The 20,048-nt window shown below is 39.9% G+C and overlaps 1 protein-coding gene across 1 annotated transcript in view; it reads right to left on the reverse strand.

The window, feature by feature from the left end:
• sgip1a (SH3GL interacting endocytic adaptor 1a) overlaps positions 1-20,048 on the reverse strand; it is a 65,713-nt gene that overhangs the window by 26,179 nt on the left and 19,486 nt on the right. Inside the window, exons 2-6 of the mRNA XM_079677714.1 lie at positions 4,917-4,980; positions 4,116-4,140; positions 3,365-3,427; positions 2,903-2,966; positions 1,214-1,392 (exon numbers count right to left, since the gene is read on the reverse strand). Coding sequence (XP_079533840.1) covers positions 1,214-1,392; positions 2,903-2,966; positions 3,365-3,427; positions 4,116-4,140; positions 4,917-4,980 — 395 coding nt within the window. The remainder of the gene's footprint in view (positions 1-1,213; positions 1,393-2,902; positions 2,967-3,364; positions 3,428-4,115; positions 4,141-4,916; positions 4,981-20,048) is intronic.

Here is a 20,048-nt window from a genome sequence, read left to right on the forward strand (position 1 = left end):
ATTGTCAGTCCATAGCCAAGGTAACGCAAAGTAACCAGGGACTCCGAGTGACGAGTGACTTGTGTAATGTATGCATGGGGGTAAAGCTCTGCCCTGGCAAACGTGATGCTAATTTGAAATGATAGAGGTGAATAAAGGTAATTGTGTAATCACGACTACAGGCCAGTCATTTTAATGTCCTGAGTTTGGTAAATATTCATTAGATTATTTTTAACTGATGTTTCAGATGTTAAAATAAGAAAACTGCAACCTTCAAATATTGAATTATTAGTTCACTTGTTTCAAATTTTAAGGATGAATCCATGATGAGAGTTATTCTTAATGATTTAATGTTCATCGATCGACCAATAGCAAACTACTCAATATGGCCAAAACCACTAATGTCTCCAATGTATTACGCACATGAACGCAAACACTACCAGCATGGAACATCCTTCACACCTGATCAGGTTAACGGAGCCAGTGGGTGAGCACACAGAAGCTGGATTAAATTATTGAGTCCAGAAGATCAAATGACCACAAGCCATCTCACTGTACAGCAGACTGACACACAGGTCCATTGTGCCCACTTTCCTACCTGAATTATTCAAGACGGCGGCCAAGCTAACTGTCCTCACTGAAGAAGAAAGGAATTGTGGGTAAGTGAGGGAGGCCAAACCCTGTTTTGGAGTCCTAATGCCGATAACAGACAATTTGAAGGGGATGTGTGCTTTGATGTGGACTCAATAACTGAGCTGCAACACTAAACGGACTACACAAGACAACACAGCTCAAATATCAGAAGCCCCAAAAATGAGCCGTGTGGAACTAAAACTATCATATAAAACAGCTGAACTGACTAAAAAATACAGGGAGATGGATTGGTAATCAGTCTAAGGCTCAAACCAGACATACATAATGACATATTGTTGCATACTGGCTTATTATAACCAAGGAGTTATGTTGTCATAAAAAAGGCCCAACAAAACAATAAATTAAACAAAACGAAACAGTCGGATAAAGTAGAATACAAATGTACAAAAGGAGGTTTAGCTCAGCAGAAACTAGAAAGACATGCACTGAAAAATCTTTACAAACTAAATATATCTTGATAAAATGCAGTTAAAGGAAGAAGAAGCAAAAGTGATTAGCACATGCACTTAACATCCATCTTAACACAGGCGTGTGTTAATGAAAGCCAGCAGTGAGAGGCAGTGAGGTCAGAGCTACTCACCATAGGAGACGGGGACAGGGCGATGTTGCCTATGGAGGCTTTGAGCTCGTCGACCGAGGGCACCGCGACGACATGATTTGACGGCAGCGGCTTGATCTTGATTTTAAATTTTTTCCTGTGGTCCTCCTCTCCTTCCGACTCATCAGAGGAAAAGAAGTGTGTCTTTTTGGTGGTGGGCGGTGGTGCAGAATCAAGGAAAAAACAAAGTTCCCTACCTTAAACTGTCCAGGATTTACATGACCCAAATCACAATTTAAATGTATATGTTTTTGTAATTTAACTTTGTATACTTTCATGTTAGTATTCCATATTCCTAATCATTGTCCATACTTGTATTGAATGTTTAAATGATTGTCTTCCTGCAACAGAAACAAAAACAACCTCTTTGCAATTCTAGACAAGACCTAATACAAATATTGACTTGATTTTGGTGCCCACAGGCCGATGGTGTCTCTAAATCAAATACAATTGTCAACCCACTGAGGAGCTAATTGCAAAGGGATGAATACAGTATTGCCAGCATAACAAACAGAGAATCACCTCTGCTCAATATGAGTTGGCAGGCTGGTTAATCAGTACATTGATCAGAGTGATATTTCCACGTATCAGAGAGGGGGTATGAGGCTTTTCTCAAACACTAATCTATGACTTCCTGTTGGAGTCTGGAACACCAATGACTCATTGTAACAGTGTTACGTGCTGCTCCGTCTAACTGATTTAGACCTTTGTTAGTTCAATGTTTTCAAGCTTTGATAAGGACTCAAAACACATCCTCATCACTCTATTTTAAGTTGTGTTTTGACTTTCGAGATCCCTGTGAAACACAAGGAAATTATTTTTTAGATGCGACTCCACTGATTTGGAAACTCCAGCAGAATAGAGAGGCGAAGTCCCTCCCCTTCCGGTGGACCTCCATGGGACCTTATTTTGGAAAAAGTATGTATTGAAGTCAATGGAGAGAGAAAGATTATCTTTAGATTCCGTTTGAATTGTGCCACGAATTACACATATGATGTTTGTCAATTTAAAAGATAATTTTTCAAGCCAAAAAAATTAAAATGTGTCGTAAAACTGTGAAGTAACACTTTTTTTGTGTGAAACGCTCAATAAACTACATCTCTGGTCTCGCACCACCCACCAAGACGGCCGTCACGTTAGCACATTTCACTTCTTTCTTTCAGAATGAGCAGAAAAGTATTAAAAGAGGTGAAAATCACCACAAGTCTGGGCATGTTTAGAGCTGTACATACACACAAGGGGAGTTAGTCGGTTCCGTAAGAGCCAGCATGCGGGACCGGGATTGTGGGATTTGTAGTCTTTCTGGTTGCGTATTTTTCATAGTCTTATATTTCAACAGTTTTAAGACAAATTGTGACCTTTTTAACAAACATCATATGTGTAATTCATGGCACAATTCAAACGGGATCGAAAGATACGTTTTCTCTCTCCATTGAATTCAATACATAATTTTTCCGAAATAAGTTCCCATAGGTCGGAAGTAGATGGGCGTGACTTCGCCTCTCTATCGGAGAGAATGAGATTTACTACGCAAACTGATGTCAGTAGACTTAGTTCACAAATCCCGTACTAACAGTGGAAGCGACCCACTTTTGTGACCCAACATAGCTTGGCTAGAAAAATAGACAAATTGATTGTGTTAAATGACAAATGAAGCAGTGCAGAGGATATCTCCCTCTTCGGACTCCTCCTCAGGTCTGAGGCTGTAGCCTTCGTCGTCCACTTCAGGAGAGTTCTGGAACACAAAGTATAAATCTCTTTAGATGTTTGTTGGATGTTTTGAGTTACACGCTGCAATGAATTTAGTTGTATGCCGATAAAATACTAACAGACAAATAGCAGTTGGTTCAAGGAGTAGCACAAGTTAATTAGGCACGAAACATGACCAAGTGCATAATGATAATGTCATAATCTCTAGCTAAAATCCATGTGAGAATATATCAAACATTCAACCAGATATACAGTGCTACAGTATGTGGAACTATTTTTAAACATGCTTTTTCCACATTTAGTCAATAACACATTTTACAATAATATGGATAAACACTGTAAGGTCAATCGATGCAGATGAAAACAAAGCAGCAGTCGTGGAAACTGAGCTAAAAAGCTGTTAATAATTGTCCTATTACTTACATATCTTTCCCAGTCAATATCTTCGTAGAAGCCATTAGGGGCCCCGTTAGCCTTTTTCTGAGACTGAGAGGAGAGAGAAACTTTGATTAAAACCCCAGCAGACAGAGAAGGTACAGTATATTCTGTGCCATAACTGGATGTGTGTCTTTGCTAGCTACTATTTAAGGAAACTACGGCGTAGCTAATACCGGCCTATAAACCCTGATCCTGTGTACTCTGGCTGTCATGTGAGACTGTTCCACCGTCGTCCTTTCAGAGGCCCTAATTTGTTCCCCGTTTCATCCGCCTGGTCACTATTGACCTAATAATGGCGATGATTAGTGTTATTATCCAACATGATGCAAATTGTCCAACAGTGCTGGATAATATTTCAGGACGTTGGTCTTTTCAAGCTTCACCAAAGGACTCTTTAGTTTGGTGCGTTTTTTGCTAATAATAGTTGCTGATAGTCAAAACAGCAACACTGAGCGACAGATGAGTTTAAGAACGTACACTGATGCCTATAACCAGACTAATCTCTAAAATCTAGTCTAGACTTAACTAGAAATTAATATACTTAAAGGACTAGGGACTAGGGTTCAGTACCGATTCAACTTCCTGGGGTTCCTGGCAAGTATAAAGAACACAGAAAATAAAATGAACCTCACAATTAGCAGACTTGATTTCCTCCAGTAATATTCATGTCAAATTCAAGTTTACAAATATATGAATTAGCTGATATGTATTACCGTACATTTGTTCTGTTACTTACGCCGCTGTCTCTGTCTGGGGACCCCCTGTGAGAGTTTAAAGAACCAGAGAGATGAAAGGAAAGCATGAAAGTCACTTCCCATATGAGCTCTTCATTTGAAAATCAAGTGCTTTGCCACAGTAATTAGTCAAGCCAAAATATTTAAAAAAGCGGTATTCAAAGAAAACCTTTTCAAGCCACTTTACCCACACGCTAATTCACTCAAACGTCACAGCACACAAACATTTAGCAGCATGACATGTACGGCTTAAAAAACACCCCTGTAAAATGATCTTTGTTACAGAGGTTTTGCAAGCTCACTATGTGCTTTTTCCAACTGTTCAAAGCCTTATTTCAATCCTGCTTTATTTATATAATTTTAAACAAATCTGCCATGATAAGTATAGTAAATATTTCAGCTAAGTGTAAAGAAGCAATTTCCCAAGCAGTGTATATTTAAGGTGTGCTTATTATTCTGTAAATCAATAGTACCATATGCCACATAAGATTAATACTGGGAGTTTTACAAATTGATTAATACAATACAAAATCCACTGTAGCTCATAATTGACAGGTATACTCTGAAACTGTGCCTGTTCAATGGAAGCAGCCGTCCAACATTCATTTGACAAGACCTATACTTAATACTAATCCTGTAATGGCTCTTACGTATTTTCATTTCATAATTTCATTCTGCTGTAATGTATATGGACACTACTCAAATTCAGAGGTTTAAGCCAGCTCCACAGAATAGCCCCACTGTGAATACTTTCAATAGTAGAAGGACTAATGTGCTCTGTGTTCATACAGTGAAGGACTTACGTGGAGTCATTGTCCTTCTCTTTCTTCCGTATCCCAAAGGCCTTCCTGGTACGTTTTTTCAATCCTGAGAAAAAACAAGAGAAACAAGGCGAATTAGAGACACCAAGGGCATGACTAAAAGGTGGTGTATCTAGGTGGGTTAAAGGTTAGGTGGTGTCAGCTGCGCCTCATCTGTCATCCAGGAGATTAAAGAGGACGTTTTTATGTATTATTGAGTGACTGGCTGCATCGCTGTCAAGGCAAACACTGTCTTTCAGAACTAAAAATGGGTTCACGGCAGAGTCCTGCACGGGTCTGATTTTCAAGACCCGCTCCCGCCCCGCACCCGTGACGTGCAGTACCGAACCCGCCCCGCTACCCGCACATATTGCCAATTAGTCCCGCAACCCGACCCGACCCGCCGGCACATGATCCGCAACCCGACCCGAACCCGCATATATATAAGCAGTGACAACGTGCAATTATTAACACACGCAGTTGCATATTTGGCTCAAAAAGCCTGGGATGTTGTTTATTTTCTCCATCTAGGATGACACCAAAAGCCTCCCAGACGTTGGATTTTGCTCTTGAGGAAGAGTTATTGAAAATGCTGTATTCTCCGCTATAGAGAGCTTCACCTCAGCCATTCAGAATGTGGTGCGCTCAGCAGCAGATAGATGCGCTGCAGAGGTTATGATTATGCTCGGTACCGCGGAGGAGAGGTCTGAGGATTTAAACATTAAACTAAATTATTATTGTTTAAATATATTTATTATGCAACACCCGCAACCGGACCCGCATCATCTTTGTTTTACCAAGAAGTGAACCCGGAAAAAAGCGTTTGAAAAGATACCACCCGCAAATCACCTTTTTTGCGGGTCACCCGTCGGGTACCCGCGGATACCCGACCCGATGCAGGACTCTGGTTCACGGTAGACCCAGATGGACAGACAGCCTTGCAATTCTCAAGGCACTTTTTTGAAATGAAATATCAGTACTGCCAAAATCAATGTGCTAAGAATTGAACAACACTGCAGGAGCTACTGTATGGTGCACAAATCTGTTGTAGGACACACAGCTGTAAATATACAAAACTTCAATCAATAATGCCAAAAAAAGTGTGAGACGTCATTGACACGTAACTACCCGTGGATCATTTCACTAATGGAGCTGCTCACTGACTGAAAGTAAGTACCGATAATGGCTCTGTTGTTGAGCAACAAGTGAGAGAGGTAGGTTAAGAAACAGTTTAGAAGATTTAAGGAATAAAGTCTTGAATGCAAAGTCTGGACTTTAAAAAAGGCAATTAAATTGTATTCTGTAAGGAAATGGATGGTATGAACATCCAAACCTATTTGTGTGCAGTGTAGAAACAACCTTACAAAGAAAAAGAAAAACATTTCTCTTCTCCTTATTTTACACTCCATTTTCTATCAGTGAAAGATTTGCAGATTTTGTGTGTTTGTTCTAGCTTTTGGCGTCATCTTTCTTATCGTTTTGCTGCACTGTCATGGATGTACTGAAGTGATAACAGAAGTTTACAGCAAATATCTTTTTAAAAATAAGTTAAAATGGACCTTTATTGATCCCCGTAGGAAAATCCCCCAAAATGCCATTGTTTTGAACTGGAGCAATGTATTTTTTTAATATATGTCTATATAGCTTCATGTTTAAAAAAGAAATACTCAATCATGTACTATTTCATTCAAAGGAACTCAATCGCAATACAAATCTAGTTTATTCCAGCTTCACTACAGATCCAATATGATTACTTTTATTAATTGTACTGTACACATATGTCAAACAACAATTTCTTAAATGCTCCAGCTTATTCTTACCCAAGATGAAAGCCCAGTTGTCCCCCTCCATTTTTTTCCTAAGAATTCCTCGACTCTCATTCTTCCTCGCCTGGTTCTGAACTCATCACATCATCTCATGAACAACCTAGCTCCTCCTTACACCACAGGCAGGTTCACACTGAGCCTTAGAGCAGGAACCTGATGCTCTTGCTCTTGCTCTTGCTCTTGCTCACACACACTAGCAAAGAAAAACTAGCTGACAACTGAACAGCAACGGTACACTGACCAACACATTCAGACACACGCACACGCACACACACACACTAGCAAAAAAAAACTAGCTGACAACTGAACAGCAACGGTACACTGACCAACACATTTAGACGCACGCACGCACGCACGCACGCACGCACGCACGCACACACACACGCACACACACACACACACACACACACACACACACACACACACACACACACACACACACACACACACACACACACACACACACACACACACACACACACACACACACACACACACACACACACACACACACACACACACACACACACACACACACACACACACACACACACACACACACACACACACACACACACACACACACACACACACACACACACACTTCTTTTCTTGATCTGTGTCTGGTACTCAAATTCAACGGCAGAGACTTCACTCATAAATAAAAGACAAATGTCAATTTCTTTCATTTGATGCAATTTTTTTACTACTCAAATCTGTTCACGGTGTTTTCCACCTTGAATCCGACCATTGTGAATAAAATCTCAAACTTTAGAGAAAAATAACCCACATACATAAATATAGAACAACGGCACATTCCCAAAATACAGGCTTGTCCCTTTATACACAAAGATATGCACACACGTCCTCGCAGAGCATATGGAGACACATGCACGCACCTCAAGAAAAAGAGCCTGATGAATATTTATGGGAGAAGATCAGGTGTTTGGAAACAGCATCTGCTTTATATCAGCCACCAAAGTTATCCGAGCCATTCAATACATGCCAAATACCTTCAAGTATTTTTGTCAGGAAAAAAAACGTATTTATGGAGAGTGCTGGAACTGTCATACAGTTTGTGGGGGTCTGAGTATGTGTTGTTTGGACATTCTGTTGTATATTCCAGAAACAAAGAAATGTGCACACAGACAGACACCTCTTCATAACTGAGACCAAGTGTTATGCCTCAAACTAATGAAGGACTCATTCCTGTAAGGCCAGACTAAAGATTGTCTTCTTTTATGCTATGGTTTGACGGCTTCCCTCTCTCTGATCCTGGTGAGGCATCTATCTGAGGTCGCTGTTAGAGGACACTGTGTGCTCTCTCAGGCTGTAGCGTAGTAGAGAATGGGAGCTTTAATTTTTCCTTCAACAGCTGTTCTGCAAAGCCAACAATGTATAACACATTAGTTTAAGTTTATATCGTTGTTTTTTTCACTTAAGTTTATTAATTTATAATGATGCCACTGAAAAGTCCAACATTTTAAATGTCTTCACACTGACATGATGTTTCAGACTTAAGTTGATGTCTTTCTAGATTTCATGCCTCTCTGTTGCCCTCTTTTCCACTTTAGGAATAATTCCCTCTCCTGTAAATCACCCCCAGTCAAGAGCTGCCAGGTTTACAGCTGTGTTAATGAAAGAGTATTTTGTTTGAACGGGACGGGGTCCACATGGCAGCTGTACCCTGGCTACAGAAAGTATGCAATACATGGGATTAAAATCTGCATAATTATTTCACTTTTAATTAGTTTTATTGTTTGTTTGTCTTGTGGGTCCATTGAGTATCGTTTAACTTAATGGCACTGAAACACTTGATAGACTGCTTAAAGATATGAAAAAAACAGGCCTAGGTGCAGCAACTGACAAGAGCTCTTTTCCTGCATATCTGTCCTTACAGTGCCCATTTTCTTCTGTTCTATTTGGCTATGCAGTTTGGCATAACTAAAACACATAAGGTAACCTTAATCTTCAGATCATTCAAAGGTCTAATGTTGAAGTCTCTCTGTATACACACATTTCAAACACAGAAAAAAACCATAGCAGAAATTGAATCCATTCATGAGCTAATTGACCAGCGCAATTCAAAAATTATGCAATAAATGACCATCCCAAATTTAAAGAGCAGTAGGATCTAAATCTGATTGGATGACATTGACGTGAAAGAATACATGAGTCCGTATGGCTGGTGTTCATTAACGTGAAATAACACAGTGTGCCACACACACAGCTTTAATGACTTAATGGCTTCCGTTCAGAGAGATGCTAGCACAAGTGCTAACATAATTAGTGGTCTCTTCTCAAGACACAGTAATGTAATTGTAGGGAAAGCCAAAGGACACAAAGCCAAGCAGGAAAGGACACTGCCAAAAAAAAAAAAAACTAGCTGACAACTGAACAGCAACGGTACACTGACCAACACATTCAGACATTTTGCTTCCAAGACACATACATGTCCAGTTTTTTTTTCTGTGGGACTACATTTCTAGAGCTTTATTTTCAACATTTTGTTTATCTGGTCTCTGAAAATAATGTATAATGTAAGGTTGAGAATAATCTCAAAAGTGTGGAAAGCTAACTTTACAAAGGGTCCCACGAAGTGAAAACAAACTCACAAGAGGAGGAACATCGCTCAGAGCAGCAGTGTGTTATTATCATAACTGTGAGGTCCACTCTTCGACCTACAGTTAGAGGTTAGGACTAACACTGCCTTTAATAAAATATACCATCTTGAAACAACAATTATACCTCTTTCCCATTATTCATTTGGAGTGCATGTGCACAAGAGTTTGTTTCAAGCCTGACATAAGAATCAACTTAGAAAGGACATCAAAGATTTGAAAGCTACCAAAATCGTAAATCTACACCAGTTTTGGTTAAAATTCTGACATGTATGGCTTTTAAATACTATTTTAGATAAGAGAGCATTTTACGTCCTTTTTTAAACTTTCATTTGTTGCTTTATTGTAATGGAACATGAAAACTGAAAACATTTTCTAAATCTAATTTAGTGCCTGAATAATTTTCAGGTTTCCCATGGATGGAAAAACATGTTAGTGACTACAGTATATTCCTGTGTAGCAGGCTCAGGAGGGAGAACAACTTGTTCAAGAGACGGTGCGTCGGGTTGTTGTTGGTATTGAGTCAAGCTGTTGACTAAGTTCCACTGGCAAGCAGGTTAGCAGACAAGGAGACAAGTAATTAGTAGAACAGGACGAAGGCTGGCGGGCAAATATACGAGCAGACAGTACAAAACAAACTGCAAACAAGACAGGCTGTAAAAAACTGTAGTGACAGGGAGACAGCATGCACCGAGACAGGCAGACTGGCATACGGTAGACGAATGCAGAGACAGACAGGCATGTTGCAAACGGGAGCTTTAAAAGGCTTTTGGAGTGACTCATCCATCCTCCTGGCCCTGGGAGGCAGGAAGAGGAGGCAGGTGAAGAGAGAAAGGCTGCTGGCAGATACACTTACAATGACTTCACAATGGCAGAAAAAAATGCTCTAATATCAGGAGGAGACACGTGATGTGCAGATATGAGAAAGCTACCTCCATCTTATTTCATGCAGACCTGAGCAGAGCTGAAAAACTAAAGAGATTTAACACTGAAATGTATTATTGAAAGAAGAAGTGCAGAGGAGACTAATTATTTGCTCTGGATGTGCTAACAAAGAATATATGCTTCTTTTCAGCAGCTATAATGCTGCCATCATGTCTACAAGACAGTAAGTCTCTGTATTTCACTTTGACTCATGCCATAGACACAAACAACATTTGTAAAAATGTACCACAAACAATGCTGTGCAGGTCACAACATATCTCCTAGCACAGGAAGGAAGACAGCCATTTACTCAATCTCCCCCACCTACTTTTTCCCTGCTCAGGATTTAAGTCACAACTTCCTATATGCTTCCTGCCTCTAACATAAAGATGGGAAGGGGAATCTTACAGAAGAGGCCACTCGAAGAAGAGCTGTGTTGCAAATATCTTCTGTCTCATTAGCTGACCGCACAAACAGAAAGCTGGGAGGGAATGGCCGTCGCCAGCCATCATCTTCATCCTCACTGTGTGTTTCAGTGTGGCAGAGGGAACACAAAGAGAGGGCGTCAGTTTGCCGTTGTGCTTGTGGATACTAAATTTAGACCAGGACTATACTGTCCAGGTGGCTGCACTGTGAGCTATTAACTGGAACATAACGTATCCAACGTATTCACAAACACACAATAGAAATGTGACGGTTCATGTTTATTTGGTTGCACAGATTCACTCTTTTTGTGGAAAAGAGATGTTTCATCGAGTGACGTCACAGACTCCTAAGAAAAGTGGGTCAGGGCCAGAAACCATATAGCAGCATGCTGGCAGTACAAGGATGAACAAAAGATGTTGATAATGCCAAGAGGGTGTTGACGCATCCATCTGTGCAATCACTCTGTTTCAATTCTATAGCTAATTTGTCTGTTTATGCTCATTTGATTTAGATAAATATAACAACTATTGCTTAAAGATAGATTAGCCAGTTGAAAAAAAGGTTATTCAGCACCAACATACAACCTTCAATACATTTCAGGTCATTTTTAAACAAAAATGTTCACTCTACTCCTTTTTCTTGAATGTGACAACTTTTATTTGAAAAAAAGAAACATTATATTCAAATTGTGCTCTGGTAAATGTTCTTATACAGACAAAGCAATTTAAAAAAGTAAACTTATCAATCACAAATAGCAAGCCTGACTGAGAACAGTAAATACTAATCACATACCCAAGTTGTCCAACAATCACAAAATCATTTCACCACGGCATAAGATTAATGCCACATATTATTGGCTGTAAGATGATCTGCAGCACTTTTCTGTCCATCTCTCCTTCTGTCCCCCCCTCTTCATCCTTTCCCCTCACCATCCTCACTCCTTTCTCTATAAACAGACAGTTCTCATGGTTCCAACCCCAAGGCTTCAAATAGCCTCTACCAAGGACTGTGTGGTAAATGACCCTGCTGCTGGGCCAACAAAGTGGCTTTTAACATGGATTTTTGCCACAAAGACATTGAGAGAAGATGTATTTTCACTCGTCCCTTCATTTATTGACACAAGATTTTAATAGATCAGAGAGGAGGATATGGGAACTATAAAGACAGAAAATGTATGTTTTATTCCTAAAAGATAATGTGATTCATTATCAAGCTGATGTGTTAGTCTGCAAGATCGAGTTTAAGATACATGCTGTGAAAGTTAAAGAGTTTCTTTCGAAAGCTATCAAACCACAATTCTAAGTTCCTGCGAACCAGCAGGGATCAGTGCTGAGATCTTTTAAAAATATTTTTGACATTTTTAGTGCCGTCTGTTGCACATTCACAGACTCTAAGAGTAATTCTAAACTTGACACTAACAGTGCCACAACTTAGGCCCCATCCACACAGAGACGAAAACGAACCGAGGTCGATATCAAAAAAGTCTTCCGTCCACACGGAATCGGCACAAGAAACGTGTCCGTCCACACGAGACCGCTGGACCTGCTGGAGACGCTGTAATACATATGCCGGGCCTGTAAGTGGCGCTGTACTTCCACCACAAAATACACCAAAAGCAGCGAATAAGACCCCACGAGCATGGTTGCCTTTCTGGTTATTCTCCGCATTGGGACATATATTTTTTAAATCCTCCAGAGCAGAGAGAGGAGCTGTGGATTATTGTTATTGATTAATGCATCAGTGTTTCTTATGCTGCGTTCACATCGGACGCGATGCGAATATTCGCTGCGCTCTAATCGCTCCTATCGCATCGCTCTAAACGCTCGAGTTTCACCGCGGCTGTCAGCTGTGTTTATTCAAACAAGATGCGCTGGCTCGGGAGCTACAACTAGAACAAAATGAACATATTTTACCGTGATTAAATTGTAATACACGTTTCTAAATGATGCCGAAGTAACAACATGCTGATACGGGTTAGTAAAAACCATGAATTAATGCTTGACAAGTCTGCAGACAAGCCAGCAGGCGAAAAACCTTTTAAAATGCTTGTTTTCTGAATGAAGATCGGGTCGACCAGGCTAAGCTTACGTTGTATATGCTCCGTCCACACTCACAACAACGGCCTACAGACATAAATAAACCAGCGACTGTGACACCATGACACAGACAGTCTGTGGTTTGTACTTGTTTAACTTTTGTCCAGTTCCTGAACAGATATGAGGAGCTGTGAGCTCTGTGTGCTAACTGCTAACAGCTAACGGCTGATGTTTTCTGGTTGAAAGTCAGTGACGGCAGGCTGAGATCCTCACCGCTGATCGTCACGCGAATATGACGCTCGAGTCGAAAGAATTGAACTCGAGCGTTTGTCGCGGCCCCCTTCAATCGCCTAAATCGCACCGCGGAATTTGCGTCCACCGCTTCATGCTTGCCGTCGGAGCAAATTCACGTCTGTCCGCGTCTCTGCATTGACTTTACATGTAATCGCGCCGCCCCCAAACATCGCATCGCGTTCGGTGTGAACGCAGCATTAGGGTCAAAAACACGAAACTTAAAATGAAAGCGTTGTTTATTTAATAAAAGAGCACATGTTCAATGTGAAAAGGGACAGTAGATATAGATTAGTTGCAATTTGGTGCTATATGTACAGTATATATACTTTTTTTTTTATAAAAAAGAAAAACAACTTTTCAGGGGGTAGCGCGGGGCTTCGTTGGGGGTGCGCAGGGCCCCTCCAAGACAATGGTAGGGGAAACACTGCATCCATACGATAAAGAACTATAGCGGATAACACCCGTTTCGTCTCCGTGTGGACGGGGCCTTAAAGATGGCATATAGTTGACAGATAACACTTTTTCAAACAAGCTCCTTCAAATGTCTCCAGACAAACAGTGTGTGCATGGTTGTTGTCAGAGTAAAGTTGTCAAACCCCCGATAGGCCCCTGACTGTCCCCTGGAGACGACTCCCCAGCTATTTTAGTCATGTCCGCCTATCAAACCAGATCACCATAGACACCACTGACAGGAAGTAGAAATTATTTTCTACCATCCATATTTCTCTGACAGTACCCAGAAATGTCATCTGGAGCTGCCCAGCCAGAACCTATTAGCATAGGAATATGCATCAGCAAGACAAGAAAGATATCCTCTTTTTTACGCAGCTGCATTTCATTGTTATTTTTACATGGCACATTGGCTTGGGCGTGGAAATGACATTCAACATTCAGTTCCGCTAGACCAGTAGTCCTTCCACGGATGCTGCAGAGAAGTAAAGCTATCAGTCTTATTTGGATGCCTTCTCCCAAAATGTACACTTTGTGCACATTGTCCTCTTTCACTAGCGTCCTGTGTGCTCGTGAAAGAGACTGCTGTCCCTCCTCCATTGGGAAAATTATTCTAGTCTTGTACATGTTTTCCTAAAGATGCATAATACTATTGTAAAATGGCTAAATAAAGTCACAGATAAAGATGTTGAATTTGATCGCCCCCGCATCTGCACAATACAGGAAAAGAGTGGAGAAAACACTTTGATGGTTGCCAGTAAGATGAGAGAATGAAGTGTTATTTACTGCATAACAAAAACCTGAAGATTGTCTTCTGGAAGACAATTGGACAGAAATGATTTATTGTGTCAGTTTAAGCCTCCTTTGGGACAGCAAGGCCACATATGATGTAAGAAAGAGTGAGATGGTCTGGTTTTGAAGATTGTTTCTGTCCATGTTTTAGCTATTGGCCACCAACAACAAATAACTAATGTAGAATACTGTACCTCCTTCGAGTGATTTGCGACCTACAGGGATCCTGACAAGTTCACGTTTTACATTTCTATCCCTGCTGTATAATCATTATTTTAGAAACATTATTCCAGCAGTTAATGTAATGTGATCAAAAGGTGGTTGCTTGGAAATCTAACGACACGTTGTTATATGATGCAACACATCTGCAAATATATTATACTGGATAAAGTATGAATACTTCAAAGGCCTTGGGTTTACATTTAGTGGAATTTTGGACTACTTCAGCCTTGTCTTACTTACACATAACAAAGATCCTGTTGTAGTTCATGTAAAATGTAGTTTTCTGAGTACCAACCATGTCTAACCGACAGATGCATTAATGTCTGAAAAATTAAACTGAACATATTTGGGTTTTGAATTGACACAATAAGATAATTAATTAAAGACATCACCTTGGCCATTTTTACTGTTCTGACATTTTGATGGACCAGACGACCAATCTTTTTATCAAGAAAATAATTGGCAGATTAGTGGATGATATCAATTATTGTTAGTTGCAGCCCTTTACCAAAAGCCAGGCTGTTATATGCCTGATATGACTGTTGACCTTTAAGCAAATGCAATTTAAATGTTTCCTTTTATCCGCTTGTTTTTGGCTCAGGAGTAAAACAGCAAGGATCTTTATGATCGCTCTTCTCATTCAAGAGTGGCTCAAGATAAGTTCAGTGCTCCAGCCTGGCACAGTTACAATTCCATATTGATCAAGAGTCTCCTAGATGTAATTTTCTAAAAGTGACAAAATATAATTGACTCCGAACGACAGACCAACCTTAAACTGGAATGCACAGTGTGCTAAAGTAAGAAGCTGCACACAGTCTAAAAATAGTTCAACTAAAGTACTCAGAAGACCAAGTGCTGACTGTAAAGAATCAAAATCAAATTATATTAATATATATTTGAAATAAATCCATATACCAACTTGAAATAAAAAGATGAAAATATAAGAAAGAAAGAGACATTTTTGTGAAAGTCTCCGTCTTAGAAAATAAGAAAAACAAACCAATCCGAGTCTGCCCACTGTACGACCACAGCCTGTATATATAGTAATTGATGTGCTCCCTTGTGTGTTTATTGCCATGTGATCTGTGTTTGCTGACAAGTGATCAATAGTCCAATCCTGTAAACATGTTTGTTTGGATTATCTGTCGGTTACAGCACTGCAGCGTAGCCCAACTGGCGGCAGAAATACCAATTATTTCAATCTATGCCAATCTTTTTTTTAACTGACTGCAAAGGTCGCTAATACTGCTGACTTCACCTATCAATGGTCCTGAATGTAACTCTATGGAGCTTTCGACCACATTTAACACAAAAACCTTTTGATTTGCTAGTCTAACAACCCATACAAAACATACCAAAATACTATTTCATTTTAAACTGTTTGACATCTGTTTGCAACTCTAAGATTTTGGAAAGCCAAAATGCCAAAACCATAAAAATACTCAACTCTCCAGAGATTTCCCCTTTCCTTTAATATCAAATGCAATGATTTAAAGTAAATGAGCCAAAGGCAAAATACAGTGTGGGTGTATAATGAAGTGTGATTCACAAATGAATGGATGGATATATATTTCAAATGTAAATACAATATATATGTGAAGGAGATGGAGGATGATAAGCAGGAGGGTGGCGGGTATGTGGTGAGAAAACATTTGACACACATAAACACACGCTTACACCTACCTAAGAAGCAAGAACTAGCCCACATTTAATGAGTCACGATGAATACATTTTATAATTTTAGATAGAAAAGAGGCCAAAAATTATTAAGAATAAACAGCTACTAAACAGAAACTTGGATACAGCCCATTGACGCTTGAGCACACGTCCTACAGTTTCTTACATTTTACAGTATCATTGCAAACACACAGTGGGGAGAGCAAGGATACAACAAACTAAACACTGGAGATATAGTGCTGTTTTCTGAGCAGAAGTATCATCAATTATCTATGTTCACTAACTAACGCCAGGTAACATCAACTGTTGTCAAGTAGAGCAAAGGTGAACTTTAATTCCATTCATTAACAGTCTTCTCTGTCTCCTCTGTGAATGTATCAACCTGAAACACACAGCCTTGTGACTTGACTGTAAAAGACAGTTTGATCAATATCGTTCAATGCTCTACCAAAACTGGAAATGAGAGAGCCAATACTGGAAACTGCTGATTGCTTAGGCCAATCTATAACAACATGTAGTCTATATTGCTACAACTTCTAAATCTGCCTGCATTTGCTCAGTTGTTATTTTACTGTATACACGATGTACAACACAACAAAAAAAACAGTAAACCAGTTTTAGGAAAGTTTCTTAAGAATATAAGAAACTTAAGTTAACAAGCTAGTTTTCGGTAAATGTAACCGTCGAAGCCCGAAGTGGAATCTTGGAGCAGCAATTTGAGTGTTATTGGCTTGGATTGCTTTGATGGCAAAACTGACCCTTTATGGAAAGAATCAACATGGCAATTAAATGAGTGTAATGGTGAAAACGGAATGCTACAGAAACTCTGCTTCAACTGTCAATTACACCCATTGAACATGTTCCTGATGATCCACAGCACAGCTTTATATGAAGGTTCTATAATAAAGGTGTGTGTGTGAATGTGTGTGTGTTAGCAGATATAATCCTGGCAGTTTGCCAGTGTATATGGAATCTCTTCTCAATGTCAAATCACCTCTCTGTCAGCCAATGCACCAATCAGGTAAATGGCCCTCATGCAGAAACCCTTTTCACTTCCATATTTTTAGTCTGTCAGTGTCAACCCTATCTTTTTGTTCCTCCTGCCTCTGTTCCCTTTCCTCTTTTACTCTAAGTAAAGCAGAAGGTAATTACTAAACAACCTCTCCTCCCACAAATCCTGTTAATACAAATAAGCCCATTCATCAGAGTGTCAGTTCCTCATAGGTCAGCACTGCTTCAATACTTCACAAAGACCAGATAGACTAAGCACTTCAGATTCTCTAGAGACATGCTACTTAAAGACCCACTCATCCAATTTTTACTTTTTGTATGGAAGATCTGATTAGGTGTATGATTAATATTGGCATATGATTAATTTCTTATTTTATTGACTGATTAGCCAGTTAGTTTGCTTATCATGTATCACTCATCTAAATTCAAAGACATTTGTTTGAGTAATAGAACACTTTTGAAGCATCATGGCTTAGTTTTGACCGGTGACATTTAAGGACAGGAGAAATGACTACTTCTATATTTTTCCTTAATTGCGGCCTTATTTGAATAAGTGTCATGGGTCATGAGAACTACTGCCTATACAAATCAAGTTGGTCAAGTCTGAGAAAATAACACTTACAATGTCACCAGGGGTTCTCTCAGCATGGCCTTGGATACTACAGATTTATAACACACTATTAAACTGATGTCAGGAGTTTCGCAATGAAACATGCGGTCCAATTGTACTATGGGAAATATATGATTTAGCATTTTTAGAGTTGAATTCATAGTATGGAACCAGTAAGTGTATCTCTTTAGTGTTATTAAACGTTATGGAATTCAGTTTTAAATATATTGCTTAATTTTGTACCGCTAAAGTGTGCATGGAGTTACATTTTTTTCAAGGGGATCATCAAAAACACCAACATTTCAATTAGGGAGTAGGCAGAACACAGCAGCAGGATGAATGAGGCCACAACTGAAAGAGACATAGAAGAGGGATGTGACTCCAGCATCATTTCTCCTCTGGGCAGTGCTTTTCCAGCAGCCAATCGGGTGTCTTCCTGTTACCATGCCAGCTATATGATTGTGTTGTGAATACAGTCTGTGAGAAAGACATGTAAGAATGTGTCCATGTGTGATAAAAAGGGAACGAGACACAGGCAGAGAGGCATACAGTAGATTGCCAGTCAGATTATGTGGCTGCCCAGAATGAAAAGTTTCCACATGAGCAGTAAGCAGTGCTGAACACAATGTGTTCCCAGGCTCTCTGTTTATGTGTGTTTCTGTGTGTGTGTCTGTGTGGTTTTGTCCAGATGAGGCCTGACAGAAAGTTGATATGTATCAGTAGCTCGGATGCAGCCTGGTCACGTCCTCCTTCCATGTGCCCCAGGGGAGCACAGGAAATTACTTCGTTTGTAGAAAAAAATAACATGAAAATGAGGACAGAAAAGGGAGGAGGCAATGAGAGAAGAGAGCATCCAACAGAGTGTCAACTTTGCAGGCTCTGAAGAAACACAGAAGTGACAAGCCTGAAATGGATCAGATCAACAACAAATGTACTCCATCTCTTGTTCCTCTCATTGAGACAGGATACGTAAAAGCTGGCCCAAATTCCTGTGGATTACATCTGCCTTATTCCCTCCAAAAAAATCTAATCTCAGTTCATTCTGGTTGAGGCAGACCGCTGACTCCACCCCTCCCCTGTTCACACCCAGATTATATTTTTGGTCCGTTTTTAGTTGCCAAAAGAATGTCCTGACTGTCTTTGGTTCATTAATTAAGGCAAGGGCTTATGACAAACCTCTGACTGCATCTTCTCACAGCTCTCAGATAAAGAACTTCATAAAAAGGTGGAGCGCAATTTGGAGAGGAGAGGGAGCGAAAGTGACACATGGAGGGTGGGAGGCAGAAAGAGAGAGGGGATGTGGAGAAACCGTGATGAACCACAAGCTCTGGAACTACTTGGAGGGAGCAAACCATCAATTGCAGTGTCACAGTAATGGCCAGCAATCTGGTGTTATGAAAAATCTTATATAACTTCTGACTGCATCTACTTACCCTCATGGTAGAAGACACAGTCAGTGAATACCTGAAGATATTATCTTAACATACAGTAGCAGATTACAGTACAGACCCCATCTAGGAACTTCAGTCAACCTGTTGGCTCAGTTTCTTTGTGCTCTCACACCATGTGCAGCAAGGCCATCAGTTTTAATGATGATTCAACTGTCTATAACAGGATGCTCAATGTTTAAATTAATTATATTTATTTTAGTGTAGCTTAATAAGTGCCTATTAGCTCTGTTCATCACTTTATTTCTCAATAGGGCTGGCATATTTATGTATGTGCTTATGTTCAGTACACATCTTGTGTAACAGGAACAGATAAAAAAAGGACCTTCTTCCTGGTGACTGCATGTTGTGTAACATACCGAGAATTCTGCAACTACTGCTGCACTGGAGTCACGCCAAATGAAGGACAGAGCGACTGTTAAACAAGCGGCAGTCCTGAAGCATTGATGTGCAGACACTTATTGCACATAGAAACAGATCCATGCAGCGTGCATCCAGCAGAACTACAATAGTGTGCTTTAGTGAAATATTACAAAGGGTTAAAACTGCTGGATTACAGCCTGCTCCCCTCTCTCTATCTGGCGCACACTGTGATTAAAATGAATACTAAACACCCTTTTGTATTGCTGATGTTTTATAAGAGTTTACATTTTAGGTCAATGAAATAAAGCAGCAGGCATGAATTCTGAATGTGTTATTGAGGAACCAAAGAGATAATTTTAGCTCTGCAGTTACATTTAGGGCAAGAACCTTGAGTAAACATTTCACACAATTCTGTTTAGACCTAACTTTACATAT

The sequence above is a fragment of the Notothenia rossii genome (genome assembly GCF_949606895.1).
Source record: "Notothenia rossii genome assembly, chromosome: 1".
Taxonomy (NCBI): Eukaryota; Metazoa; Chordata; class Actinopteri; order Perciformes; family Nototheniidae; genus Notothenia; species Notothenia rossii.